This window comes from Scyliorhinus torazame, chromosome 3, assembly GCF_047496885.1.
Source record: "Scyliorhinus torazame isolate Kashiwa2021f chromosome 3, sScyTor2.1, whole genome shotgun sequence".
Classification (NCBI taxonomy): Eukaryota; Metazoa; Chordata; class Chondrichthyes; order Carcharhiniformes; family Scyliorhinidae; genus Scyliorhinus; species Scyliorhinus torazame.
The window spans coordinates 133,904,879-133,932,188 of NC_092709.1; the positions used below are offsets into that span (position 1 = coordinate 133,904,879).

General features: G+C 51.8%; 1 protein-coding gene across 1 annotated transcript in view; it reads right to left on the reverse strand.

Moving 5' to 3' along the window:
• antxr2a (ANTXR cell adhesion molecule 2a) overlaps positions 1–27,310 on the reverse strand; it is a 303,927-nt gene that overhangs the window by 207,585 nt on the left and 69,032 nt on the right. The window contains exon 8 of the mRNA XM_072496233.1: positions 15,360–15,420. Within this exon, the coding sequence (XP_072352334.1) occupies positions 15,360–15,420 (61 nt within the window). The remainder of the gene's footprint in view (positions 1–15,359; positions 15,421–27,310) is intronic.

A 27,310-nucleotide genomic window follows, 5' to 3' on the forward strand; every position in this document is an offset into this window, starting at 1 on the left:
AGCACTGGATATCAGGTAAGCAACCTGATAACTTAGCAATGGTGGAGGAGGCAAGAGAGGTGGTTGCCTCCCAGGCACCTGCACTCTCACATCATAGTTAACAGAATTTGGTACTTCACTATTCCCATCTTGGAAATTGCTGCGTTAAATAAAAGCACCTTCTTTAAAAAAAAAAATCCCTTTGTTCTTATAGGGCCACTGAACTGCTCTTATAGGACTAATGAAATGCAAACTCCTTTTGCACCAAAGTCTTCAAGGAGTATCATTTGGCGATCTTTGTTGAGAATTCTGAATGGGAAGACTAGAAACAGAAAAGGTACAGAAAACTACGGGAGCTAATTAAAAATGAATATCATGAAGCTGCATTTGAACCAGCGGTAGCGGCTTGGTTGGGTGACCTGTATGACGTCTTGTGGTTGGAGAAGATAAAGTATGGGTTAAGGGGCTCTAGTTTGAGAAAAGGTGGGGGATTAAATCTTAACTGTTAAATGTATTTTATTGATTCAGGTTGACCACCATGATGCAGCGGAGATTAACTATTTAATGGAAAATGTAATTTTCCAGCATGGGGTGGGGAGGGGGGAATGTTACTTGTACTATAAGTAGTAAGCTAATTGCAAGTTAGTTGTTAAAGTGCAGAGAATATTATATGTTGCTATAGTCTGAATAATACTCATGAAAATGTAGGGACCCTTTCTGTTGATTCCCTTTCTTTATTTGTGCTGTTATCATTTTGATCCATGGGTGCTTTATGGACATATACCTTTAAGTCGAGCAGCTGAGGTGAGGAATTCAAAAGTTACAAAAGAGAACAATGGGCTAGCTTTCGGACAGCATAACGTAGAATTTTCAGTACACGAGAGATTGGTTGGCTGGTGGCCAATGAATTGGCCAAAAGGTCTTATTCTGCCTGGTAACAGGCGGTGATTGGATTCTGCAGAATTGGATGATTTTTCAAAGTATCAAGGAAGGATAATTGAGTCCTGGACATTGAAAGGAAAGGACATGCTCTCTTTTCTCTCTCCCTTTCTCCAGAAAAGCTGCATTGCTGTACAGAGACCTGAATGAATCTACAGTGAAAAGCATTACAGATTGAAAGCAGAAATCTCAAACTGAAAGTCTGGACTGAACAAAGGTGTACTAGAAACAACCAGCTGAAACAAAGACTCTTATCCTTTTACTTATTATTTTTACACCCCTCTTTTGTCCTCTGTGTTTGTTTGTCTGTCTTGTGTGTGTGTCTATATAGAGGGTGGAGGTAAGTTAAAGGTCAGCGGTTAGGAATTAGATAATAGTTTACCGGTTGTGTTTGCTGCCTATTTAATTATAGTTATTGTTATTAATATAATTAATTGTGTTTAAATTCACAAACCCGGTGACCGTAGTTATTGGGCAGCCAAAGGCCAAAGACTTTGGGTGTTTCCTTAGAATTATTTATTAATTTCAATTGTGTTAGGACTCCAGATCAAGTTGGTCTGGAATTGACTGCGCACTAGCCCAGGGGTCATAACAAAAACTTAGCACAGACCCTAATGAGATAGGGTTAGTAATGCTAATAGATCGTGTGGGGAAAAAAGTGATCAGAACACAAAGCCAAATACGTAGAAATGAAGGGGAAATTGGATAAGGTTGCTTGTGCAAATGGATACAAGATACAGCAATAAATAACCAATGAAGACAAATTAAAAATGTGTTCCTTGATGCCCATGATGTTCAGAGCTTTCCAAATGGGTCACAAATTATCAGCATAGATTTTCTCTGACAAGAACAGCCTAAAATCACTCTACTTTATAAATATCCCCATGTAACATGAAAATATTTGCTCAGGATTATATTATGATACTTGAGTTAAACTATGTAAAATAACTCTCAACAGCATAAGTGCGAGCATTCCACATTTCCTTCGACAAAGCAGGAAACCAGTAGATATATTAAAACTGAACCAAAGGTTCCAATATGGTTTGCAATAAGTGTTAATCGTCAAATGACACTGAAATTATATACAAAAGTTTCTACAATTTTTTTTAAAAACTGACAGTTTTGGTGATTAGAGTGGACAGAAGTACATTGAGCAAAAGGGATTCCTGAAAGGGAAGTTAGTCCTGTTAATGCCATTGAGCCAACCTGTAAGATAGGACAGAACAACAATCAATGGCATTATCATCACTGAATCCCCCACTATCTACATCCTAGGACTTACCATTGGTTACAAACTGAACTGGACTAGCCATACAAATACTGTGGCTACACTAGCTCGGAATGCTGCGATGACTAACTCACCTCCCGAATCCCCAAAGCCTGTCGACCATCTACAAGGCACAAGCCTGGATTGTAATGGAATACTCCCCACTTGCCTGGATAAGTGCAGTTCCAACAATACTCAAAAAGCTCGAAACCATCCAGGACAAAGCAGCCCACTTAATTGGCACCCCTTCCACAGGCATTCACTCCCTCTACCACCAGCTCACAGCAGAAGCAGTGTGCACCATCGACAAGATGCACTGTAGGAACTCACCAAGGTTCCTTAGGCAGCACCTCCCAAACCCAGAACCACTACCATCTAAAAGGTCAAGAGCAACAGGTACATGGGAACCCCACCTCCTGCAGGTGGTGAGGACTTAAGGACCTGACAATCATGGGCCAATGCCTTGGAAAATGGAAGCAGGCCTTCTAATAGGCCAGTCTCACCATCCTCTGCCTCCATTGCCATTTCCATCCTGCCCTTGCCTTCCTTGATTGATGCTGGGAGCCTCCATAACGGAGACAGGTTCGCAGGTCAAGGATTTAGACAAGTGTGCAGTTTTGTCTCCTTACCCAAGAAAAGATATTCTTGCAATAGAGTGCAGAAGAAGATACAATAGACTGATTCCTGGGATAACAGGCTTATCATATGAGGAGAGATTAGGTCTACTAGGCTTGTATTCAATGGAGTTTAGAGGAATGAGAGGGGATCTCATTGAAAAGTATAAAATTGGGAGGGATGGAGCTCTAGAAAAGGCAGCACAGTGTCAGGATATGGGGAAGACCATTTAGGACTGAGATGAGGATAACTTTCTTCACTCAGACAGTGGTGAACCTGTGGAATTCTCTCTCAAATAGGCTTGTGGAGGACAAGACACTACAGGCATCAAGGAGTATGGAGAGAGCACAGGAGTATGGCAATGAGATAGAGGATCAGCCATGATCACATTGCATGGCAGTTCAATGCCGAATGGCCTTCTCCTACATTTATTTTTCATGTTTCTCAATTCATGCTTTCTATCACCTTTATCGACTCTGGCTCAGAGGGGTCGAAGTTCATCAACCCTCATATTGGGGCTCAGAATTGACAGCATGCATCCCAGCTTGAAGGCCAGAAATCAGGGGCGAGATTCTTCGGTTGGTGATGCCGAAATCGCGTTCGACGATCGGCCGGAGAATCAAAGTTTACGACCAAATCGGGGGTGGTGCTGCTTTCGCGATGCTCCACCCCCTCCCAAGTGGCGTCCTCAGAGAGTACACCGCGCGATGTATTGACGACCTCAGGACATTGTCTGATGCCCTCCCCCCCGATGCTCCGCCCCCGACCGGCCGAGTTCCCGACGGCGTGGGTCTCTCATGGTCTCATCCGTCAGGAGCTCGGCGTGACAGCTGCGGACTCAGTCCAGCGCCGCCACAGTCGGGGGGGGGAGATGATCCGTGGTCATGGGGGACTTTGCCAGGGGCTGGGGGCACTGTGAGGGGGTGGACCGGGGGGTGCGAGCCTGCCAAAGTCTGGGGCACTATTTCGCAGAGCGGGTCCGCGAGCGGCCGGCGCCATGTTGAACGTTGCGGCCGCTGCAGGCCGTCGCTGTGCGCATGCGTGGCCATGGACCTGCCAATTAGCCGGGCCGTATCAGCAGCTAGAGCCGGGTGCTTTATGCTGCCTTGATGCTAGCCCCAGCCAAACAGATGATCGGTGGCCATTTTACGCCATTTCTTCTGTCGTAAAACGCCACCGTTCCCACGCTGGCGTGGGGATCGCCTCAAAATCGGAGAATCCTGCCCCAGGTTTCGAGACCTCCATATGGAACTCACCCATTTCAGCTTTCTGAAATTTGAGCTGTTTGCATCAACGGATAGTCCCTGGCAGCCTGGGAGATGTAGAACCGTGAAGCAATAATCTCTTTACTATGGAGTAGGATGGAGGACATCTGTTCCTCCTGACTTCACAGGGGAAAAATAATTTTTAAAATTTTATAAAATTGTGCCTTTTGTTGATGCCAGGAAACCTGAATGAGTCAGGCCCATTGCCCGTTATGCTCCTCCCGAAATAATTTCTGCCAGGAGACCGAAAACAGACAATCGATCCTTCATTTACATATATTACGAGTCTGAAGTCAGTTTTGGGTGGCTGCCAAGTTGGGCATATTTCAGTCATGAGACTTCAATTCTGCAAACAATCTATCATTTCACAAAGGTGATCGGCAGCAGCTCAAAAGACTGGACAGAAAATAACAGCAAAGAATGACAAAAAGATTAAAAAGGAGGGAGAAATTAAGGTTCATGAGAAAGCTAGCTAGAAACATAAAAACTGTAAATGTTTCTAAAGGTATTTAAAAAGGAAGAGAGGGTGTAAAGTGAGTGAGTCCTCGTGTGAGAATGGGCAATTAATGGAAAATAAGGAAACGGTGGATGAATTGAACAGATAGTTTACGTCTATCTTCACTGTAGAGGACACAAATAACATTCGAGGATTAATTGTGAATCAGAAGGTGAAAGGAAGGAACTCAAAACAATTACAATCACTAGGGAAAGGGTACTGAGAAAAATATTAGAACTGAAAGGTGACAAGTCCGAGGTCCTGATGGACTTCATTCACCCTAAGGTCTTAAAAGAGGCGGCAACTGAGATAGTTAACGTATTGGTTCGAATTTTCCAAAATTCTCTAGATTCTGTAACGGTCTCATCAGTTTGGAAAATAGCGAATGTGACTCCTTTATTCAAGAAAGGAGGGGGACAGAAAGCCGGAAACTACAGGCCAGTTAGCTGAACATCTCTCATTTGAAAACTGCTGGAATCTATCATTAAGGAGGTTATAGTGAAACACTTAGAAAATCTCAATGTAATCAAGTCAACATGAATTTGTGAAAGGGAAATCATGTTTGACTGATTGATTGGAGATTTCTTTGCAGCACAGAAGGAAGCTGTTCAGCCCATCATGTCCACACCAGTCAACAAAGATCTGACTGCACTAATCCTGTTTCCCAGCGTTTGGCCCATAGCCCTGGAGGTTACGAAAGCACAAGTGAATATCTAAATACTTCTTAAATGTTACGAGAGGTATCATAGAATCTACAGTGTAGAACGAGGCCATTCGGCCCATCGAGTCGGCACCGGCCCTTGGAAAGCGCACCCTACTCAAGCCCACACCTTCACCCTATTCCCGTAACCCAGTAACCCCACTTAACCTTTTTGGACACTAAGGGAAATTTAGCATGGCCAATCCACCTAACCCGAACATCTTTGGACTGTGGGAGGAAACCGAAGCACCTGGAGAAACCTACGCAGACGCCGCACAGACAGTGACCTAAGCCGGGAATCGAACCTGGGACCCTGGAGCTGTGAAAAAACTGTGCTAACCACTGTGCTAACATGCTGCCCTTTGAGGATGTAGCAAGCAACATGGATAAAGGGGGAGCTACGGATATGGTGTTCTTAGATTTCCAGAAGGCATTTGACAAGGTTCCACATCAAGGGTTACTACACAAAATAAGAGCTCTTAGTAGGAGATAACATATTTAGCATTGAGAGAGGTTTGGATAGTTAACAGGAAGCAGAGAGTAGACATAATCAAGTCAATTTTGGATTACACAGACATAGACTCCCAACAGGGCCGAAGGCGGCCAATCGGCCCATCGAGTCTGCACCGATCCCGAAAGAGCACCCTACCTAGACCTACTTCTCTGCCCTATGGCTGTAGCCCTGTAACCCACCCCCCCACCCCGCTAACCTGCACATCCTTGAACTGTGAGAGGAAAGTGGAGCACCCGGATTAAGCCCACGCAGACATGGAGAGAACATGTAAACTCCACACAGGCAGTGACCCAAGGTCGGAATTGAACCTGGGTCTCTGGCACCATGATGCAGCAGTGCGGGTTCACAAGATGTAACTAGTGGAGTGCCCCAGGAATCAGTGTTGGGCCTCAACTATTTGCAATTGATATAAATGATAGGATGAATGGACCAAATGTATGGCTGCTAAATTTGGTGATGACATAAAGATTGATAGGAAGGTAAGTTGTGAAGCGGACATAAGGGCTGGGATTCTCCGACCCCGCGCCAGGTTGGAGAACCCCAGGGGGGCGCGAGAAACGCGCCACGTCGCCCCGATGCCCAATTCTCGGGCGCCCGCGGGATCGCCAGCGCGCCGGTCGGGGCCCGTTGAAAGCGCCCCCAGATTCTCCAGGTCCCGACAGGCCGAGTGGCCGCCAAGTTCGGCCGAGTCCCGCCGGCGTGGGTCACGTGTGGTCCCACCCGGCGGGACCTCGGAGTTCTGACTGCGGGGGCCACCCTGGTGGGTGGGCAGGCGAACCCAGCTCCCGGGGGGGGGGGGCTCCATGGTGGCCTGGCCCGCGATCGGAGCCTACCGATTGGCGGGCGAGCTGGATCCGTGGGGGCCTATGTTCCTCCGTGGCGGGCCCCTGTAGGGCGCCGCCATATTGCCCGGGGGCCAGCGCAGAGACAGGAACCCACGCATATGCGCGGAATCACGGCGGCCATAGCACGTATGCGCGAACTCGCGCCGGCCATAGCGCGCTGGCTGGAGCTGCGGGTACCACTCTGGCGCCGGCCTTCCCCCTAGGAAGGGGAGCATACCTGATGATCGAGAACCGTTGACGCCGGAGTGGTTGGCGCCGCTTTTCACGCCGGCGTCAGAACTTGGCCGCGGGATTGGAGAATCCTGGCCAAGGAGTCTGCAAAGGGATATAGACAGGTTAAGTGAGTGGGCAAAAATTTGGCAGGTAGAATAGGGGGCGAAATTCTCCGTTATCGGCGGAAACTCCGCCGATCGGCGCAAAAAACGGCGCAAATCCCACTTGCGTCACGTCATAAAAATGGGCCGATAGTCTGCGGCCCGAAATGGGCTAGCAGCGACGTAACGGGACCAGCGCTTGCGCAGTGGTTCACGCCGTGCAGCGTCATACGCGCTGCACGGCGTGACGGCTCATAAGGCCGCGCAGCTCCCCCCCACCCGACCGGAACAGCCGACCGCAACACCCGACTTGATGGCTGGCCGTCGCTCAGCCCCGAGGTTCGGGTCACGCGATGTGGAGGCGCTCCTGGATGCGGTGGAGCAGAGGAGGGACGCCCTGTATCCCGGGCACGGCCGCAGAGTTGCCCCACGCCACAGCCGGCGTCTGTGGAGGGAGGTGGCAGAGGCCGTCACCGCTGTGGCCCTAACACCACGGACAGGCACCCAGTGCCACAAGAAGGTGAACGACCTCGTCAGAGCAGGCAGGGTGAGCCTCCCCCATATCCCCCATATCCCCTCTCCCCCAAATCCCCCCCTCCCCCATATCCCCCCCTCCCCCATATCCCCCCTCCCCATATCCCCCCCTCCCCCATATCCCCCATATCCCCCCTCCCCCATATCCCCCATATTCCCCCTCCCCATATCCCCCATATTCCCCCCTCCCCATATCCCCCATATTCCCCCATATCCCCCCTCCCCCATATCCCCCATATTCCCCCATATCCCCCCTCCCCCATATCCCCCATATTCCCCCCTCCCCCATATCCCCCCCTCCCCCATATCCCCCATATCCCGCCTCCCCCATATCCCCCATATCCCCCCTCCACCATATCCCCCATATTCCCCCCTCCCCCATATCCCCCATATCCCCCTTCCCCCATCTCCCCCCTCCCCCATATCCCCCATATCCCCAAGTGAATCCAGCCCTAACCTTAACCTCTGCAATGCACGCGCAACCGATGGCGTGCATTCATATACCTGCCTAACACTGTTGCCTTTTACCCCTGCCACCACCACCCCCCCCCCCCCCCCCAGGAGAAGCGCGCACACAACAATAGGGAGCATGTGAGGACTGGAGGAGGGCCCGCTGATGAGAGGCCACTGACCGTACACGAGGAAAGGGCCCTGGAAATGGCTGGCGGACCTGAGGACCGGGAGGTTGCTGATGCAGAGGTCGGGGCCCCACGAGCAAGTGAGCCACCAACAGCCCGTCCCCATATCCCCCCTCCCCTATATCCCCCTCTCCCGTATCACCTGATCACTGCCTGATGTCTAACCATGCATGCTTCATTGTGTATCGCAGGACCAAACGTCCAGGCACCCATCCCCGCAGATGCAGACCGCTCGCAGGATGCCCCTCGGAGACCACGGGAGACGGAGAGACCCGCACCCTCCAGCATGCGACGCCCGCAGGATGCCCCTCGGAGACCACGGGAGACGGAGAGACCCGGACCCTCCAGCATGCGACGCCCGCAGGATGCCCCTCGCACACCACGGGAGACGGAGAGACCTGGAGCAACAGGGAGACGACACCCCCGTCACGTGCGGGAGCGACCACCCAGCGATGAGGGGGGCAGCCACAGGCCCCCGTCACATCCGAGCCAGGACACCACTACCCAGGACACCACTATCCAGGACACCCCTACCCGGGACACCACTACCCAGGACACCCCTACCCGGGACACCACTACCCGGGACAGCACTACCCGGGACAGCACTACCCGGGACAGCACTACCCGGGACAGCACTACCCGGGACAGCACTACCCGGGACAGCACTACCCGGGACAGCACTACCCGGGACAGCACTACCCGGGACAGCACTACCCAGGACACCCCTACCCGGGAAGACGAAATACCGGACAGTGACTCAGAGTGGATGGGTGGAGACGAACCCCCACCCCAAAGTGCCATGGACTCAGAGTGGGACGAAGAGCACGACACAACGCCACTGCTGTCACCAACACCCTCCACCATCGCAGAAACACTCACCACGGTTGGGCACTTTAGTGATGAGGCGTCTGGTACACTCACTGGTGCGCACAACACAGCCGTCCCGGTACAGCAGGTGGAGGTAGGAGCAGCAGAGGGACCGGGCGGTCGGAGGGCAGCCCAGGCCAAGCGAACATCTGCCGCCCAGATGGATCCCAGGTTCCTGCAGTTACCACACCCACACATAGATCCGATGCAACCACTGACACGGAGACGAGCGAATAGGGTGACGGGTGGCTTGCGGCGGCTGCGGTCGCAGGTGGAGGAGTCCACCCGCGTCCAGGAGCTGGGAGTGGTCCCGGTCATGCGTGCCACCCAGGCTGACACCGCACGGGTGGCGTCCGCGGTGGAGGCAATGGGTGCGACGGTGTCAGACATGGGGAACGGTTTGCGAGGCCTGGGGCCTTCCGTGCAGGCGGCGTCTGTGGCCCAGGAAATGGCTGCCCTCTCACAGGAGGCCATGAGCCAGTGCCAGCGTCAGATGGCAGAGGCGCTCAACGCCATAGCCCAGTCTCAGCACGCCATAGCCCAGTCTCAGCAGGCCATGGCCCATTCTCAGCAGGCCATGGCCCAGTCTCAGCAGGCCATAGCCCAGTCTCTGCAGGCCATGGCCCAGTCTCTGCAGGCCATGGCCCAGTCTCAGCAGGCCATGGCCCAGTCTCAGCAGGCCATCGCTGAGGGCATCGGCGCCAGTGGCCATGTGCGAGCTGGCGTCGCACTGTCGCAGACAGGGTTCGACAACCCCCTGGGCTCCATGGCTGCAAACCTGCAGACCCCTGTCGATACCAGCGCGGGCCTCCAGGACTGGCAGCGCCAGATGTCGGGGGCGCGTCGGATGGCCAGTCCGTTCGCATCCCCCACCCATGTAGAGGCCTGGGGGCCATCGGGCACCCCGAGGGAGGAGGAGGTGGTGTGGTCCGTCCCGGCTCCCTCTGTAGGGGAGGTCCCGGTACACTGCGACACCTCGGACTCCCCCCCTTCCGTCCCAGGTGCATCGGGTGAGCAACGGGCAGGACAGGCTGGCAGCTCGCCATCCCAGTCGCCCGGGCCGCAGCCTGGCCCATCTAGGCCAGGACGCCCCAGGAAACGGCCGCCAAAGGGGTCCAGTGTAAGAGGGCAGGAATCACAGGAGTCCACCTCCAGTTCTGCTGTACCGTCTGGGGAACCACGTAGACGTAGTCAAAGGGCCCATAAGGCCAAACAATTAGACACTGAGTAAGTTGGCACGGGTGCAGGGCACAGATGAGTTTTAGGCGCTAGGGCACGTGCATGAACTCCTTTGGTTATTAAAGTCAATGTTACACCTACCGAAGCTGCCTTTGTGCTCTGTCCAAAGTGTGCGGGGGTGTCATGTACGTTGAGCGCAAGTGTGTGTGTGAGGGGTGGTCTTACCTCAGCCCCAGGTGAGTCTGCCCCCTTCCCCCTGGGCCGCCATCAACATCCCCCGGGCAGAGGACGGGACCGTGCGCTGCAGTGTCACAGCCGCATGCAGGGATGGTCCGGGTGGATGGTGGTACTGTGGCCATGGGTCAGACATAGTCCAACGATGTAGAGCCAGGAGCTCATCGGAGGCGGGTTGTCATCATTCTCCATGGCCTGCGATAGACACGCGTCCACCCGCAACTGGGTGAGCCCGGCCCGTTGTGCCGCCGGTGGATCGGCAATTGGGGGTGGGGGGGTGGTGTGCATGCGGGTGGGGTGTGTGGGGTTGGGGAGGGGGGTGAGGGTGCTGGGTGGGTGGATGGGTGGGGGGTGTGGGTGGTCGGCTGTTGTCATGGTGTGCGGTCTGTGGCCATACTACCCGATTCCCACGCCCATCTAGTCAGTGAAGCGGGCGTCTATCAGTCTGTCCCGTGCCCGCTGGGCCAGCCGGTAACGGTGGACAGCCACCCGTCTGTGTCTACCCCGTCTGCCCTGACCATTGCCCCCATCCCCCTCATCTGGGGAGGACTGCGCCTCTTCCTGCTGCTCCTCCACTCCGCCCTCCTCTGCCTGCGGCACATCGCCCCTCTGCTGGGCTATGTTGTGCAGGACGCAGCACACCACAATGATGCGGCCGACCCTATCTGACCGATACTGGAGGGCGCCCCCAGAGAGGTCCAGGCACCTGAAACGCATCTTCAGCACGCCAAAGCACCTCTCTATCACTCCCCTTGTCGCTACATGGGCATCATTGTAGCGGTTCTCCGCCTCATTGCGTGGCCTCCGTATAGGCGTCATCAGCCACGATCGCAATGGGTAGCCCCTGTCGCCCAGCAACCAGCCCCTCAGCCGGGGATGGCGTCCCTCGTACATGCCGGGGATGGATGACCGCGACAACACGAATGAGTCGTGTACACTGCCTGGGTGACGGGCGCAGACGTGCAGGATCATCATGCGGTGGTCGCAGACCACCTGTACGTTCATCGAATAGGTCCCCTTCCTATTAGTGAACACGGCCCTGTTATCTGCAGGTGGCCGCACGGCGACGTGCATCCCATCGATCGCGCCCTGGACCATGGGGAACCCGGCAATGGCAGAGAAGCCCACGGCCCGGGCATCTTGGCTGGCCCGGTCCACGGGGAAGCGGATGTAGCGGTGCGCCATGGCATAAAGGGCATCTGTCACTGCCCGGATGCACCGATGCACCGATGTCTGCGATATGCCGGACAGGTCCCCACTCGGTGCCTGGAATGACCCCATTGCATAAAAGTTCAGGGCCACCGTAACCTTGACGGACACGGGGAGAGGGTGTCCCCCGCCAGTGCCACGCGGTGACAGGTGTGCCAGCAGGTGGCAGATGTGTGCCACGGTTTCCCGGCTCATCCGGAGTCTCCTCCTGCATTCCCGGTCCGTGAGGTCCTGGTATGACTGCCGGGGCCGGTACACACGGGGCGCCCTCGGGTGCCTCCGTTGCCGTGGGGCCGCGACGTCCTCCTCCCCCTCCTCGTCCTGTCGGTCAGGTGTCCCTCCAGCCTGGTCGGCTGCCGCCTGCCCCTCTGCGGCAGCCTGCGCCGCCTCTCTGGCACGCTCCTCCTCCTCCTCCTCCTCCTCATCCAGGGCAACATAGACATGAGCGGCTGCCACCACGGCGGCCAACATCGCTGGATGGTCTGAAAACATGACGGCCTGGTGGGGGGGAGGGGAACGACGACATGTCATCATTGCCCATATCCCCTCCTCCCCCCAGCCAGGTGGCATGGACCGCATGGGTCCAACTGTTGGAGGCTGGCACCTGGCCAGGTGGACCAATTCATTTGCCCTCCCATCACCCACCCCGGCACGGACCCCCCCCCCCCCCCCCAACCTCCACCCCGGCACGGACCCCCCCCCAACCCCCAACCTCCACCCCGGCACGGACCCCCCCCCAACCTCCACCCCGGCACGGACCCCCTCCCCAACCCCCAACCTCCACCCCAGCACAGACCCCCCCCCAACCTCCATCCCGGCACGGACCCCCTCCCCAACCTCCACCCCGGCACGGACCCCTTCCCCAACCTCCACCCCGGCACGGACCCCCTCCCCAACCCCCAACCTCCACCCCAGCACGGACCCCCCCAACCTCCACCCCGGCACGGCCCCCTCCCCAACCCCCAACCTCCACCCCGGCACGGACCCCCCCCCCCCAACCTCCACCCCGGCACGGACCCCCCCCAACCCCCAACCTCCACCCCGGCACGGACCCCCCCCCCCAACCTCCACCCCGGCACGGACCCCCCCCAACCCCCAACCTCCACCCCAGCACAGACCCCCCCCAACCTCCACCCCGGCACGGACCCCCTACCCAACCTCCACCCCGGCACGGACCCCCTCCCCAACCTCCACCCCGGCACGGACCCCCTCCCCAACCCCCAACCTCCACCCCCCCCCCCCCCAACCTCCACCCCGGCACGGCCCCCTCCCCAACCCCCACCCCGGCACGGACCCCCCCCCCCCCCCAACCTCCACCCCGGCACGGACCCCCCCCAACCCCCAACCTCCACCCCAGCACAGACCCCCCCCAACCTCCACCCCGGCACGGACCCCCTCCCCAACCTCCACCCCGGCACGGACCCCCTCCCCAACCTCCACCCCGGCACGGACCCCCTCCCCAACCCCCAACCTCCACCCCAGCACGGACCCCCCCAACCTCCACACCGGCACGGCCCCCTCCCCAACCCCCAACCTCCACCCCGGCACGGACCCCCCCCCCCAACCTCCACCCCGGCACGGACCCCCTCCCCAACCCCCAACCTCCACCCCAGCACAGACCCCCCCCAACCTCCACCCCGGCACGGACCCCCTCCCCAACCCCCAACCTCCACCCCAGCACAGACCCCCCCCAACCTCCACCCCGGCACGGACCCCCTCCCCAACCTCCACCCCGGCACGGACCCCCTCCCCAACCTCCACCCCGGCACGGACCCCCTCCCCAACCCCCAACCTCCACCCCAGCACGGACCCCCCAACCTCCACCCCGGCACGGCCCCCTCCCCAACCCCCAACCTCCACCCCGGCACGGACCCCCCCCCCCAACCTCCACCCCGGCACGGACCCCCCCCCAACCCCCAACCTCCACCCCAGCACAGACCCCCCCCAACCTCCACCCCGGCACGGACCCCCTCCCCAACCTCCACCCCGGCACGGACCCCCTCCCCAACCTCCACCCCGGCACGGACCCCCTCCCCAACTCCCAACCTCCACCCCAGCACGGACCCCCCCAACCTCCACCCCGGCACGGCCCCCTCCCCAACCGCCAACCTCCACCCCAGCACGGAGCCCCCCCCAACCTCCACCCCGGCACGGACCCCCTCCCGGCACTCCCCCGGAGCCCAGCCTACTCTAACCACCCCCCCCCCCCCCCCCGCCGCACACACACACAAGCCGAGACACACCTCTCCTCACGCAATCAGTCTGCGGCCACGCCATTTCCTGCCCAGAGCCAACCCCCCAGGCCGTCACTCACCTCCTCGCTGGTCGGCGTGAGCCTGGAGCACCGGGTCACGCCGATGAAAAGGAGGTTTGATTCACGTCGACGTGAACGGTCATCACGTCGACGGGACTTCGGCCCATCCGGAAGGGAGAATATCGGCAGGCCGAAAATCGGCTGCCTTGCGCAGACCCGTGACATTCTCCGCGGCAGCGGTGCCATTAACGCCCCGCCGACTTTTCTCCCTTCGGAGACTTCGGCGGGGGCGGGATTCACGGCGGCCAACGGCCATTCTCCGACCCGGCGGGGGGTCGGAGAATGACGCCCAGGATGTGGGAAAATGTGTACTTGTTCACTTTGGCAGGAAGAATAGAAAAATAGCGTGTGATTTAAATGGAGATAGATTGCAGAGCTATGAAGTACAGAGGGATCTGGATGTCCTGAGTCATGAATCAGGAACAGTCTGTGCGTAGGTACTGCAAGTCATTTATCATTTATTACAAGGGGAATGGAATATAGAAGTTGGAATTTTTTTGACAGCTGTACAGAGTGTCGGTAAGACCACATAGGACTGTATACAGTTTTGGTATCCTTACATAAGAAAGGATATAAATACGTTAGACGATGTTGAGATAATATTCAGTTGACTGATATCTGGGATGGCAGGTTAATCTTACGGGAATGTTTGGACAGACTGGACTGATATCCATTGCAGTTTAGAAGATTGAAAGGTAATATACAAGATCCTGAGGGGGACTTGAAATGGTAGATGCTGAAGGAGATTGTACCAGGGAACACGGTTTAAAAATAAGGGGTTTCCCATTTAAGATGGCGATGAGAAGAATTTTTTACCTCTCAAAGAGTGTTGTGAATCTTTGGAACTCTCTTCCCAGAGAGCCTAAATACAGGGTCAATGAATATTTTTAAGACAGCGGTGGACTATTGACTAACAAGGGAGTCAAAGGTTATCATGGGTAGATGGATCGTGAAGTTGAGGCCACAATCTGATCAGCTACTACTTACTGAATCGTAGAGCAGGCTTCAGGGGCCAAATGGCGTACTCCTGCTCCTAATTCATTTGTTCATACGTCCCTGAAACTGGCTCTCATTCAGATTGCTTAATTTCTATCCTATGTAGGAAAGTCCAGCATTTTAATCACTTCAATAATAATCTTTATTAGTGCCGCAAGTAGGCTTACATGAACACTGCAATGAAGTTACTGTGAAAATCCCCAAGTCACCACACCCTGGCGCCTGTTTGGGTACACAAAGGAGAATTCAGAATGACAAATCACCTTACAGCACGTCTTTCGGGATTTGTGGGAGGAAACCGGAGCACCTGGAGGAAAACCACGCAGACACAGGGAGAACGTGCAGACGCCGCACAGACAGTGACCCAAGCCAGGAATCGAACCTGGGACCCTGGTGCTGTGAAGCAACAGTGCTAACCACTGTGCTACCATGCATTGTGAGCACATGTACTTACGTCCAGCACATGCAGAAGATGGTTCCACCTCCAAAACTTCAGTGCATGATTTCTTCAAAATCTATTATTTAAATTTCAAGAAAAAGTGAGTCAATAAAGCAAGTAAAACACAGTTTTACATTAAGATATGCACTTCATGATTCAACCTACTGTGAAATAATAATTCATAAGAACATGTCAACATTATCAAAACAAGCTTTCTCCATATAGCAATCTCTCCACTCCGCCCTGACTCCTTCTTTGAAAGACACCTCTTAATCAATCATTTTGCTGTGAGTCCTGATTTCACCTTCTAGTGAAAACACAATGGGAATCCAAGTAGTTGTTGTTAAAAGAACCAAATTGCTAAGATGGCTGGAAGGAGGAGGAGAGGGGAAAAACATACCTCTGACTCCATAATGTGACCTTTCGCAAATTAACAAATCCGTTAAGATCACATAGATTCCTTCTCCCATGTGCACCGAGTGTACTCCCGGATCAATTTTTTCGTAATGCTGGCAGGAGGTGGCCGACTTGGGGCATTCGGCGATTGTGGTCCCCAACCATGCGCCGCACTGGGTGGATTTGCGGGTGGTTCAAGGGGAGCCCAATGGCTGCAGTGGCGATTAAACGTGGGGCTGTTGGCAGATGAGGGGGTGTGCGAGTGGATGAGGGCTGCCATTCTGGGTTATGTGGAGGTGATTGATGCCGGGGAGGTCACAGCCACCACGTTGTGGGAGGCATTCAAGGCTGTAGTTAGGGGGGAGTTTATTTTGATTTGGGCGCACAAGGAGAGGGTGGAGCGGGATGAGAGGGCAAGGCTGGTCGAGGAGATCTTGAGGGTGGATAGGAGGTACGCGGTGGCACCGGAGGAGGCGATGTTGAAGGAGAGGCAGAGGCTCAAGATGGAGTTTGGGTTAGTGTCGATGGGAAGGCGGTGGGGTAGTTGTGGAGGACCAGAGGGCAGTGTATGAATACGTGGAGAAGGCAAGTAGGATGCTGCCCACCAGTGAGGAAGGAGGCAGCGGCTCGTGAGATTGGTAAAGTGAGGGACGAGGGGGGTAAGGTGGTGATGGATCCATAGCAGGTGAATGGGGTACTTGAGGCTTTTTATAGGAGGATGTATGAGTCGGAAACCCTGAGGGGGGAGGGGGGTGGGGGGGGGAGAAAGCGGGGTTGAGGCGTTTCCTGGATGGGTTGGAGTTTCCCAAGGTGGAGGAGGGGTCCAGACGGGTTCCAGTGGGCATGGGCTGAGGCTTTGAAGAGGGTGAATGCGGTCTCGTTGTTTGCGAGGTTAAGTCTCATCCAGTTTAAAGTGTTGCATAGGGCCCACATGACGATGGCGAGGATGAGCAATCTTATTGAGGGGGTGGAGGATAGGTATGGGCGGTGCGGGGGGAGACTCGCGAATCACGTTCACGTGTTGGGGGGGGGGAGAGGCCGATGTATTACTTCCCTGATAGCCCGGAGACGGATTTTATTATGTTGGAGGGACATGGAACTGCCAATGGCAGTGGTTTGGGTGAACGACCTGGCAGAATTCCTGCGGTTAGAGAAGATCAAGTTCACTCTGTGGGTATCGGTGGAAGGGTTCACTTGGAGGTGGAAACCGTTCATCGATTACTTCAAGGAGGATTGAGAGGTCAGCGAGGGGGGCCTTTCGGAGGGAGGAAGGGGAATTAAAAAATGGGAAGGCGGGAGGTGGTTGGGGGTTGGTGTCAGAAGGGCTGGAGGGTTAGTGTCGTTGGGTGGGTTGATGTGATGGTCTGGTGTTGCTCGTTGGATGTTCTTTTGTTATTTTGTATGTTTATATTTTGTTGAAGCCTTTAAAAATAAAATCGCAAGAACCATAAAGTGCCGAAGGAGGCCATTCGGCCCATCGAGTCTGCACCGACACTCCGAAAGAGCACCCTACCTCAGCCCAATCCCCCGCCCTACCCCGTAACACAGAACCCCACCTAACCTTTGGACATTAAGAGCAATTTGAGCATGGCCAATCCACCTAACCTGCACAACTTTGGACTGTGGGGGGAAACCGGAGCACCCGGAGGAAACCCACGCAGACATGGGGAGAAAGTGCAAACTCCACACAGTCAGTGACCCAAGCCAGAATTGAACCCGGGCCCCTGGTGCTGTGAGGCGGCAGTGTTAACCACTGTGCCACCATGCCACCCTTGCTACACTGGGTGTTATGGCAGAGATTTGATGCCATGGGGAATATTTACCGGAGGCAATGGAGGCTCACCCATCATCTGAAGAGTCAGCAAGAGCCTGTACACCTCTTTTAGGGAAGGCCCACTATAATAAGTGCAGACTGTCCCAATAATACTCCGGCATGCTGTAGACTGCAGCGCGATGCTCAGCCAAGCTGTGATTATTAGCTTGGGCCTCCCACCAGTGCTCCACTCATTTCCCAACACCAATCCCATGTCTGCAGTTAAACTGTGCCCACATGGTACACATTTAGCTATGCCGACAAAGACAATTCCAGGAGTTATTTCGACAAAACTATTTTCATAACAAGTTAACCAAGCTTGTTGGCTAAAATAACTTTTTCGCAAACATTTTTACTTGCCCATGATGCCACACAATCTTCTAATTTCTCACAATCCTGTTGAAATAGAACCTACAATTTTGTGGTATATGTTGGAAAGCAAACGGCATTTCACTAATGCCAAAAATATTCTTCTCCTGTAATATTTCAACTCTATCGAAATTGCAGTCATTTCTGCATTCTAATGTAAGGTCAACATTCAAATTCAGAAGGCAGAATCATAGAATTCCTACAGTGCAGATGGAGGGCATTTGGCCCATCGAGTCTGCACCGACCCTTTCAAAGAGCACTCTACATAGGGTGGAGGAGTGGGCCTACCTCCATAAATAACCCTGTGACCCCATCTAACCTTTTGGACACTAAGGGGCAATTTAGCACGGCCAATCCATCTAACCTGCACACCTTTGGACTGTGGGAGGAAACCGGAGCACCTGGATGAAACCCACACAGACAAGGGGAGAAAGTGCAAACTCCACACAGACAGCTAACCACTGTGCCACTGTACTGTCCTGAATCTTCTGAACTTATTCCCTGCTGGAAGGGTGGAACACTTTTCAGTTTGGAAACCCGATCGACTAATTGCTGGGTTTAGTCACGGCTCTTTAACTCAGCCACAACATTACCATTTTGCCTCCGGGTTGCTCAACTAATCAAGGATGCCAAGTGCATTCTGACAAAAGAAAGATTTCTAGGAAAAAGGACAATGCGATGGGTTACAAGAGACCACCAGCACATGGACCACCGAGGCTGCAACAATGCAGCAAAGGAGTGGAGAGACATTTCCAAGTCAGGATGGTGTGTTATAAGTTCTCACATTTTAAGAATACATTTGTCAGCTATCATATATTCTTTCATTCTCAAAGTTCGGAGTATTGTTTGCAGTCTTTGAATATTATTTGCAGTGTTCCTCTCTGTCATGATTTAATAGAAGGTAGCATGAGAAACAACGACAACACCAGAAATCATGCATTTATGTTCAGTCTGCAAATCAGCTCATGAATTTTGAATATGCATGACAGAGTTTGGTAATGTCTGACGGGAACATGGAAAAAAGTCACTTTAAGACTTTAGTGTGGCAACAGTTTCAGTTGGAGATTGGTAAGTACCTCTGACATTTGGTGATATGGATGGGAATAATCCAAAGCGCAGCATAAATGTTGTATGTTGGGCCCTAGTGAAAGGGTTACAGACTGTTGTAGTATATGTACTTAGGATGGATGTTTGACATAAGAATGTCTTACTTTAACAGCTTACTTCAAGTCTCATTTTCTTATACATTTAGGATGTAATTCTCCCAGCAGATTTCTCGTCTCCTGTGGGAAACTGGGTGGATCAGCAAGAGCCAGATCGCAATCCACCCACACTTGAAAAAGGTTTTGGAGCCAGAGGTGATTTGCGGCGTGGGTTGGCAAGCAACATGGCACTGCACCCTGACACGCTGGTAGTGACAATTTAGCACTGCCAGGTTGGCACTCAGGCAGAGTACAGCGGGCTGGATTCTCCGCAGCCCCGCGCCAAAATCACGTTCAGTGCAGGAGCGGAGACTCCAATTTCACGCCGAAATCGGGCCCGCCGCCGGTCCGGCGATTCTCCGGGAATGGGCGTGATCGCAGAGTACTCCACGCGGCTGGGGGCCCATTGACAGAGGTCAGCCCAGCGATCCTCCGCTCCCAAAGGGCCGAGTTCCCGACGGCGTGGTTCTAACCACCTATTGCAGGTCGGGATGCTCGCATGGCAGCTGCGGACTCCTCAATAACCCACATTAAACAGATTATCCAGTCATTTATCTCATTCCTGTTTGTAGAATGTTTGTTGTTTGCTAATTGTCCACCACGTTTCTAACATTAGTTGCATTTCAAAAGTCGGTTCAGCGACTGTAAGCCATTTTTGGAAATCCTGCCATCATAAAAGACACGGGGGACGGGTTCCCACCCCTATTTTCAGGAGTGGGAACAAGGAGGGGGCAAGGAGTCGAGCAAGACTCCCAAAACAGCTTCTATGCCAGCGGGATTTCCCCGTTCGATTGTCCCCGCCTACCCACTAATGACATGATGGGGATCCAAACTTCTACGGTCAGAGTCCCGCTTTGACAAAGAGTCATTCAGACCCGAAACATTGGGTCCAATTCAGCCAGCGCATTATTGATGCCACGAATCCGAGAGTAACGGACAAATTGCACAAAAAAGCCAAATCAGGCTCCGCATTGGGCGCGAAACCTTATGTGAGTCACCCGACTCACTCCACCCAACATGTCCCTGGTCTGGATGAAGGAACTGAAGGCACTGTTGCTAAGTTTGCAGGTGATACAAGTATATGTTGAGGGACAGGTAGTATTGAGGAAGCAAGGGGGCTGCAGAAGGATTTGGATAAGATAGGAGAGTGGGCAATGAAGTGGCAGACAGATCTGGATCGTGAGCCATTAGTCTTATTTAAATATCTGGACGGTGCTTTCACCCAGCCCCCGGAAGTCAATGGCTGCAGCTGGGAGACCTCGCCAAGGTGCCATTTGGCGCTGGTTTCCACAAATGTTAACCAGGCCTGACGGCACTTCTGGTGGACTAGCAGGCCATTAGATCCCGTTCGGGTGGTCGGGGGCAGGACAGGGTAATACCCTGACATTCCCCCTGACACTCAGGCACCTTGGCATTACCATTCTGGCAGTGCCACCCTGATGCTGCCAGGATGCCTGGGTGGCACTGCCAGGATGTGGGCAGTGCCCTGGTGCCAGGTTGGCACTGCCAGGGCTCGGGTCCAGGAGGGCCTTGCGAAGTTTGAAGGCAGTGAAGGGGGGGTGGGTCAATAAAGCTGGGGAACCTGAAGGGGGTGGGGGGATGCAGAAATCAGGGCTGCCGGTCAAAATAGAGCCCCAATCTGCGGTTCCTGCTGCTGAGCAAAATCAACTGAAGCGTGTCCTTGTTGAGGAATAACTCCCTGATGCCCATAAAATTGGCAAAATGCCAGTGAATAGCTGTGTGAATCTCGCCGCTGCAGCCGCCATGAAACAGCCCGTCAAAAGCACCTAAAAGCGGAATCTGAATCATTTCCACACCCATTAGCTCCGTCCTCTAGCCACAGATGCTGTCAGACCTGCAGGAAATGTCCAGCATTTTCTGTTTTTGTTTCAGATTCCAGCATCTGAAGTAATTTGCTTTTCTCCACTTTTACATCTACTTGAATATGCATATCAGGTATTTGTGCCCGCCCCCGCGTTAGACTGTCCATTCATGTTGACACGCAAGCATGCTGTCGTGAATCACAATAGGTCCCCCAGTCCAGGTGGCAATGCTGGGTGGGGGTTCCATGGAGGGTGGGGTGGCTGGGGCAAGGGAAGGAGTCCCGTGTGGTGTTCTATTTATTTTTGTTAAATGGGGGCGCCCTTCAGTGTCCATCCCGCCAGCCTGATATCAAGGGACCCGCCCCTTCATCTCTTTTTCCAAAGTGGCAAAAGATATGACTGGTAAAGCCAGCAGCTCAGCCACAGGGCTGCACCCCACTTTCCTGTCCGAGATGACACTTTGGGGGGGGGGGGCGGAATCTGAAAATTCCACCCAATATGAATGCAAGTCTGCATTTTAGTAAATGCAATTCAGATGTAACAATAAAACACAGATCGAAAAGCAATATATTTTGACTCTGAGTGCACTCAACCATTGGCCAGAATATTCATAAGATTGCTCGGAGTAATTGACACAAACAGTATTCATTGTGGTAACTTTCACCCTTATGCTGTGGATAAATCATTCCAACAGCTGTCATTATTGGTAGTGTATTCCTAATGCTCATTTGCAGAAACTATTTTAATTTGCTCTGACTACTGCACCACGCTGGCTCTTTCCAATCCATCATTTTCACACAAGAAATTGTTCTATGGTTCACATCTACTTACAATACACAAGCCCACTCTTGGACTTATTAACCAGAATGCTGGAGTTTATATATTGAGAAATTCCATTGCTGTATTTCAGACACCACTGAAGTATTTGCTACATAAAGCTGTCACGATGGCCAAATGCAGCACTAAACAGGATAATATACTTGCATTAGAATAACACAATGCACTGTTTCAACAGTGGAAGAGCAACTTAGGCCATCAAACCTACAGTGCATTATATTCAGCCATCTGACAAATTTTGTGATGCTTGGCAAGCTTTATGCTGATAGAATTTCTCTAAATACAAATTCAAAGCCTCATTTTCCCAAGAAGTTATTTTAATCAAAAATAAGAACCTTTTAATTCACCTCAACCTCAGCAAAGAAATTGCACTTCTAAAAATAGACCTAACCACAGAATTAAACAGGCTGGAATAGCTTAAAAAAAAGGTAACAAATGGATCTTGTTAAAGATCTTAAATAAAACATAAAATATGTACACATATAAACTCCAATTAATGAAAACAGGAATCAAAATGGAAAATCAAACGAGTTGGTTTACCACATTGTTCCTTGACTATTGCTGGAAAGCCCGTACATAATTCCCATCAGGATCTTTTTACCTTTGCGATTCCACAACTCTACCCACAGTTCAATGCCTTCTATATCGCTTCTTGCTATCGATTTAACTTCATTCTTTACTAACAATCCAGTCCATCACACAAACCCGCCTCCCATCCATTGACTCCATCTACACCTCCCGCTGCCTGGGGAAAGCGGGCAGCATAATCAAAGATCCCTCCCACCCGGCTTACTCACTCTTCCAACTTCTTCCATCCGGCAGGAGATACAAAAGTCTAAGAACACGCATGAACAAATTCAAAAACAACTTCTTCCCCACTGTTACCAGACTCCTAAATGACCCCCTTATGGACTGACCTGATTAATGCTACACTACTGTATGCTTCACCCGATACCGGTGTCGATGTATTTACATTGTGTACCTTGTGTTGCCCTATTATGTATTCTCTTTTCTTTTCATGTATTTAATGATCTGTTGAGCTGCTCGCAGAAAAATACTTTTCACTGTACCTCGGTACATATGACAATAAACAAATCCAATCCAATCCAATCCAATGCAACCCCGCCCTTTTTGACCATCTGCCTGTCCTTTCGATAGGACACATAGCCTTGGATATTTAGATCCCAACGCTGATCCTCGTGCAGCCACATCGCTGTGATGCCCACAACATCTTGTCAGCCAATTTCAATGTGCGCAACAAGCTCATTTACCTTGCTCCATGTACTGCGCACATTTAGGTACAACACTCTCAGTCCTGTATCTGGACCAGGCCCAGCGCCTCCTCTATCGACTTACATATTGTGTCCGATATCAGCATCCACTGCCTCACCAAGTGCAAGTTATATTGTTTGTTGAAGTCCTTGGTCCATACATCTGAAAGTGTGTCAAGTCTGATCAGGGTTGCTGCCTACTGTAGCTCTGCTGCCGCCATCATGGGGGCCGAGGCGTTCCAAGAGGCCCCCGGGTCCGTCGAGAACGGATCAATTCTGAGCTTCCTGGTTTATCTTCCCTTTTAGTTTGGGCATGGGGGGGACCTATTCTGCTGATCGATTACATTTTCTGGTGGGTATCACCTGAAAGAACGGGCAAAAAGTCTGGTTCTCACTCGGAGCTCCCAGAAGTGCGATCTCCCTCTTGCATGTCGCACCGGAAGTCCTTGCCCGACGTCTTAAGAAGTAAAAGGCAAGCATGATGAAACAAATAAGCATTGAAATTAATCATGTTAAATTCCCATTAGTGCCAAAGATCAAGCTTAATTTGAGGACCACTGAAAAGCTAAAAGCTCAAACGTTAACAGACAAATGCCTAATATATTCACAGCACATTCCTCGTCCAAAGTTTTAACACATTTAAATTAAACAGGTTAATATCAGGGATAAACAACAGACGAATATCATACAACTAGTTTAAGTATTCATCTGCCACTATAATGCTAAACTCTAGATGCTGGAATAATGCACATACAAGAGATGCAATAAATATACATACACTTCAATTCACTGGAGTGGTGAATCGCCAGCTCGACTATCAGTGTTGTTCCTCATGCATTTCCCACAATGACGAATTACAAGGAAAGAATTAAATTCCCCTTGTAGCCATGTAAAATGGCTGCGTTCCGATTAATCTGGCCAAAACCCAGTTTAAAACGGCTAACCCGAAAGACTGCTGGGAAAAGCAGCCAAAAAGACACAAGCAGGCAGCTGCAGACAGGTTTGCAGCTTCAGCTCGGGGAACGTAGCCCAGATCGATACTCAGGGCTATCAACAGCCCATCAACCCAGGTATCCGCAGTTTCATTCAGGACTGTTTACACCTAATCTACTCAGACATCCACAGCTAAATCGGCTATCCCCAGGAACAATTGCAACATATTAGCAATTGAATACCGGGCCAGACCTGTCGGCGCCTGCAGTGGCCAAAACAAAGACAGGTGAGCGACCACCCCCCGATAGAGGAATCGCCTCACCATTGGACACATCGACCCCAGAGATTGGGGACAGAATCCAATCACTTGGGACTCAGGGTCAAGGGCCGCCCCGGGAGGCGGGAAGCCCCTGGGCCCTATAAAAGTGAAGGTCCAAGTTCAAATCTCTCTCTCTCTCATCTTCGCCTGCTCGAGACCTTCGCAAGACCAGCCACCGTGTATCGTAAGTTTGAATCCAACGATCGCTATCCGGTAGAGACACCGAGCCACCGACCTGTAGCAGCCTTTTGAATCCCGCGGGCCAGATTTGATTGGACAGGCCATTTGTTTCCCTGACCTGGTGGGCTCTTCCTAAGTTAAGTATTGGCCAGTAGTGATAGGTTTGTTATATCGAAAGTAGTATTAGGGTATTAATATTGCTTGTTGTATATAATAAATGACCGTTGTTTTAATCCTTACTAAGCGGTGTGCTGTGTTATTAATCATAACCTGAACTTGAACCTCGTGGCGGTATCATAAAGATACCTGGCGACTCATGAGCAAAGGTGATCTAAACAGAGCAAATAGACTAAAGCTAGAAAGAGCAACACTCTCCCAGACATCTCCTAAATGTGATTCAAGATGACATATTTACTCTTTGTGGCACCCACACAAGACCACACCATCCTCAACCACAACATTTGGTGTCCATAATTTATCCAGACAAAGGGCGAGATCTTCCAGCTGTTCATGCCTGCAGGATCTTCCAGTCCTGCCATTGGTGCACCCCCGCCATGGGCTTCCCAGCGATGTGGGCTGGGTTCAGTGGGAAATCCTATTGACAGCGGCAGGACCAGAAGGTCCCAATGCCGACCAATGGCAAGTTGCCTCCTGCCATCAAGAAACACACCACGGAGTGGCCAGAGAATCTCGCCCCACATAAATTTGGTTCAGTGCATTCATTTCTTCTTTCACCATTTACTATCTATCCTCGTAACAGTTGTGAGATTACCAAGTCAGTGTAAAATTAATGCTAAGCTATGAGTAGTTGTACGTTGCCAACAAGTGTCCAATTATAACTGCACCAAAACTTAACAAACAATGTGCTGATTTTGATCTTACCCACCTGCAAGTCACATCCTGTGCTAAAATGGATTTTGCCCACCATTTCTAATTTTAACCTATATTGCTCTGCAAATGGATGAAGTAGCTGCCTAAAGTAGGCAAGAACCTCAGGAATTTAATCCAACTGGTATCCTATTATGTCAATAGGATCTAGATGGCCTTTTAGCTGGCACTTGAGCGGGGAAGCCACCACAGCTTATCCGGCAGACTGAGTGCCCAACAAGGAAAGTCATAGCCTTTGTTTCCTCTCCCCTCCCCATCCCCTTGTTACCTCCGGTAAGACCCTGTCAGAATCCTCTTCCCATTTATTCACTTGCAAGTTGGTGGATGTTCTTCTCTGCCTGAGTCCCGAGGACAAGTAAACCTGCATCATTTCACCAAATCAATGTACCAGCCTGAAATTTGAGGCAGCCAGTATGGTCTGTCCGTGACCCAGCCCGATAAGCCGGAATCCCAGTCGGAGTTAAAAGCAACACCTTCATGTTGATTGGTTAATGTAATCATCAATAAGGATTCCAAATGCAAAGCAACATTTTCAACAATCTAATAATGGACTATTCGAACTTTCAACTAACCTCAGACAATACCTTGCCATGCTCATTTCCATTTCTTATGTGCAGTATGTAGTATGCCCAAACAGATTAATTTTTCGAGCAAAATCACAGCATCCCACTGGAATTTACCAAAGGTATATTCAATACAACTGGCAATACATTCCAACTGGCTTTTGTAATATGGAGTGGAAAGCCCGTATTGACAATGTAACTGGTTAGTCATAACATGCAGCCGGAAATTGTAGTTATTCCCAGCATGTACATACAACACATTGGTATTGAGTCAAATTGGCCAATATTGAATTTGCCAGCTTGATCTTTATGGGAACATAAGTGTAAAGGGAATTGAACAAACAGTAAAGGTTAATATACCTATTAAGCAAATATTTAACTGGAAATCAATATGAACCGTCTTGTGCGCTGCATTCCTTTAGGCAGGATATCTGCATTAAAATTACCAAGAAACTTGCAATTTATAAGCAGTCAGATGCTTCACAGCTCCAGGGTCTCGGGTTCAATTCCCGGCTTGGGTCGCTGTGTGTGCGAAGTTTGCACGTTCTCCTCGTGTCTGTGTGGGTTTCCCCCGGGTGCTCCGGTTTCCTCCCACAGTCCAAAGATCTGCAGATTAGGTGGATTGGCCATGATAAATTGCCCTTAATGTCCAAAACGGTTGGGTGGGGTTACTGGGTTATGGGGATAGGGTGGAGGTGGGGACTTAGGTAGGGTGCTCTTTCCAAGGGGTGGTGCAGACTCGATGGGCCGAATGGCCTTCTTCTGCACTGTAAATTCTATATGATTTTATACCTATGATTATCAAGACACTGTCAGGAAGACTCTCACAAGTGAATATTGGTTCATCTTCTGATGTCGTGGCTCGTCACTGTGATCAGGGGAGCAAGGACCTCGAAACAGTCATAAAATGCATGTTTGTAATGCTTAGAAAACATATGGAATGTTCGGGAGGGGGGTCTTGTAACAGTCATAAGGGACATTTTGAAACAGTTCCTTGGGACTCTGTCCATTGGGTGTGTCATCGCCTTTGTGCAAACACACAAATTCACCATGCAGGCTAACCAATCCATGACCACCACCAGTTTTGAACACACACAGAGGAATATAAGAAAGGTGGACCTTCCCTTTGTTCCTTGCTGTACAGCTGAACATTGAGCAACACATTAGATGTTACATTTTTCCCCTGGACGTCTGAGCAGTGCTCCCAACACAAGCTAGATCTAGTGTATTGTGAGTACCGTTCCAGGAACAGGTAAACCTTTAAGCTTTTCTGTGAGTTAAACTCAGAATGCCGGGGCGAAAGAGACCAGTAATTTTTATTTTCTGCGGATTAAGATAAAGAGATTGAGGGACAAGACAATGGGAAAGATTA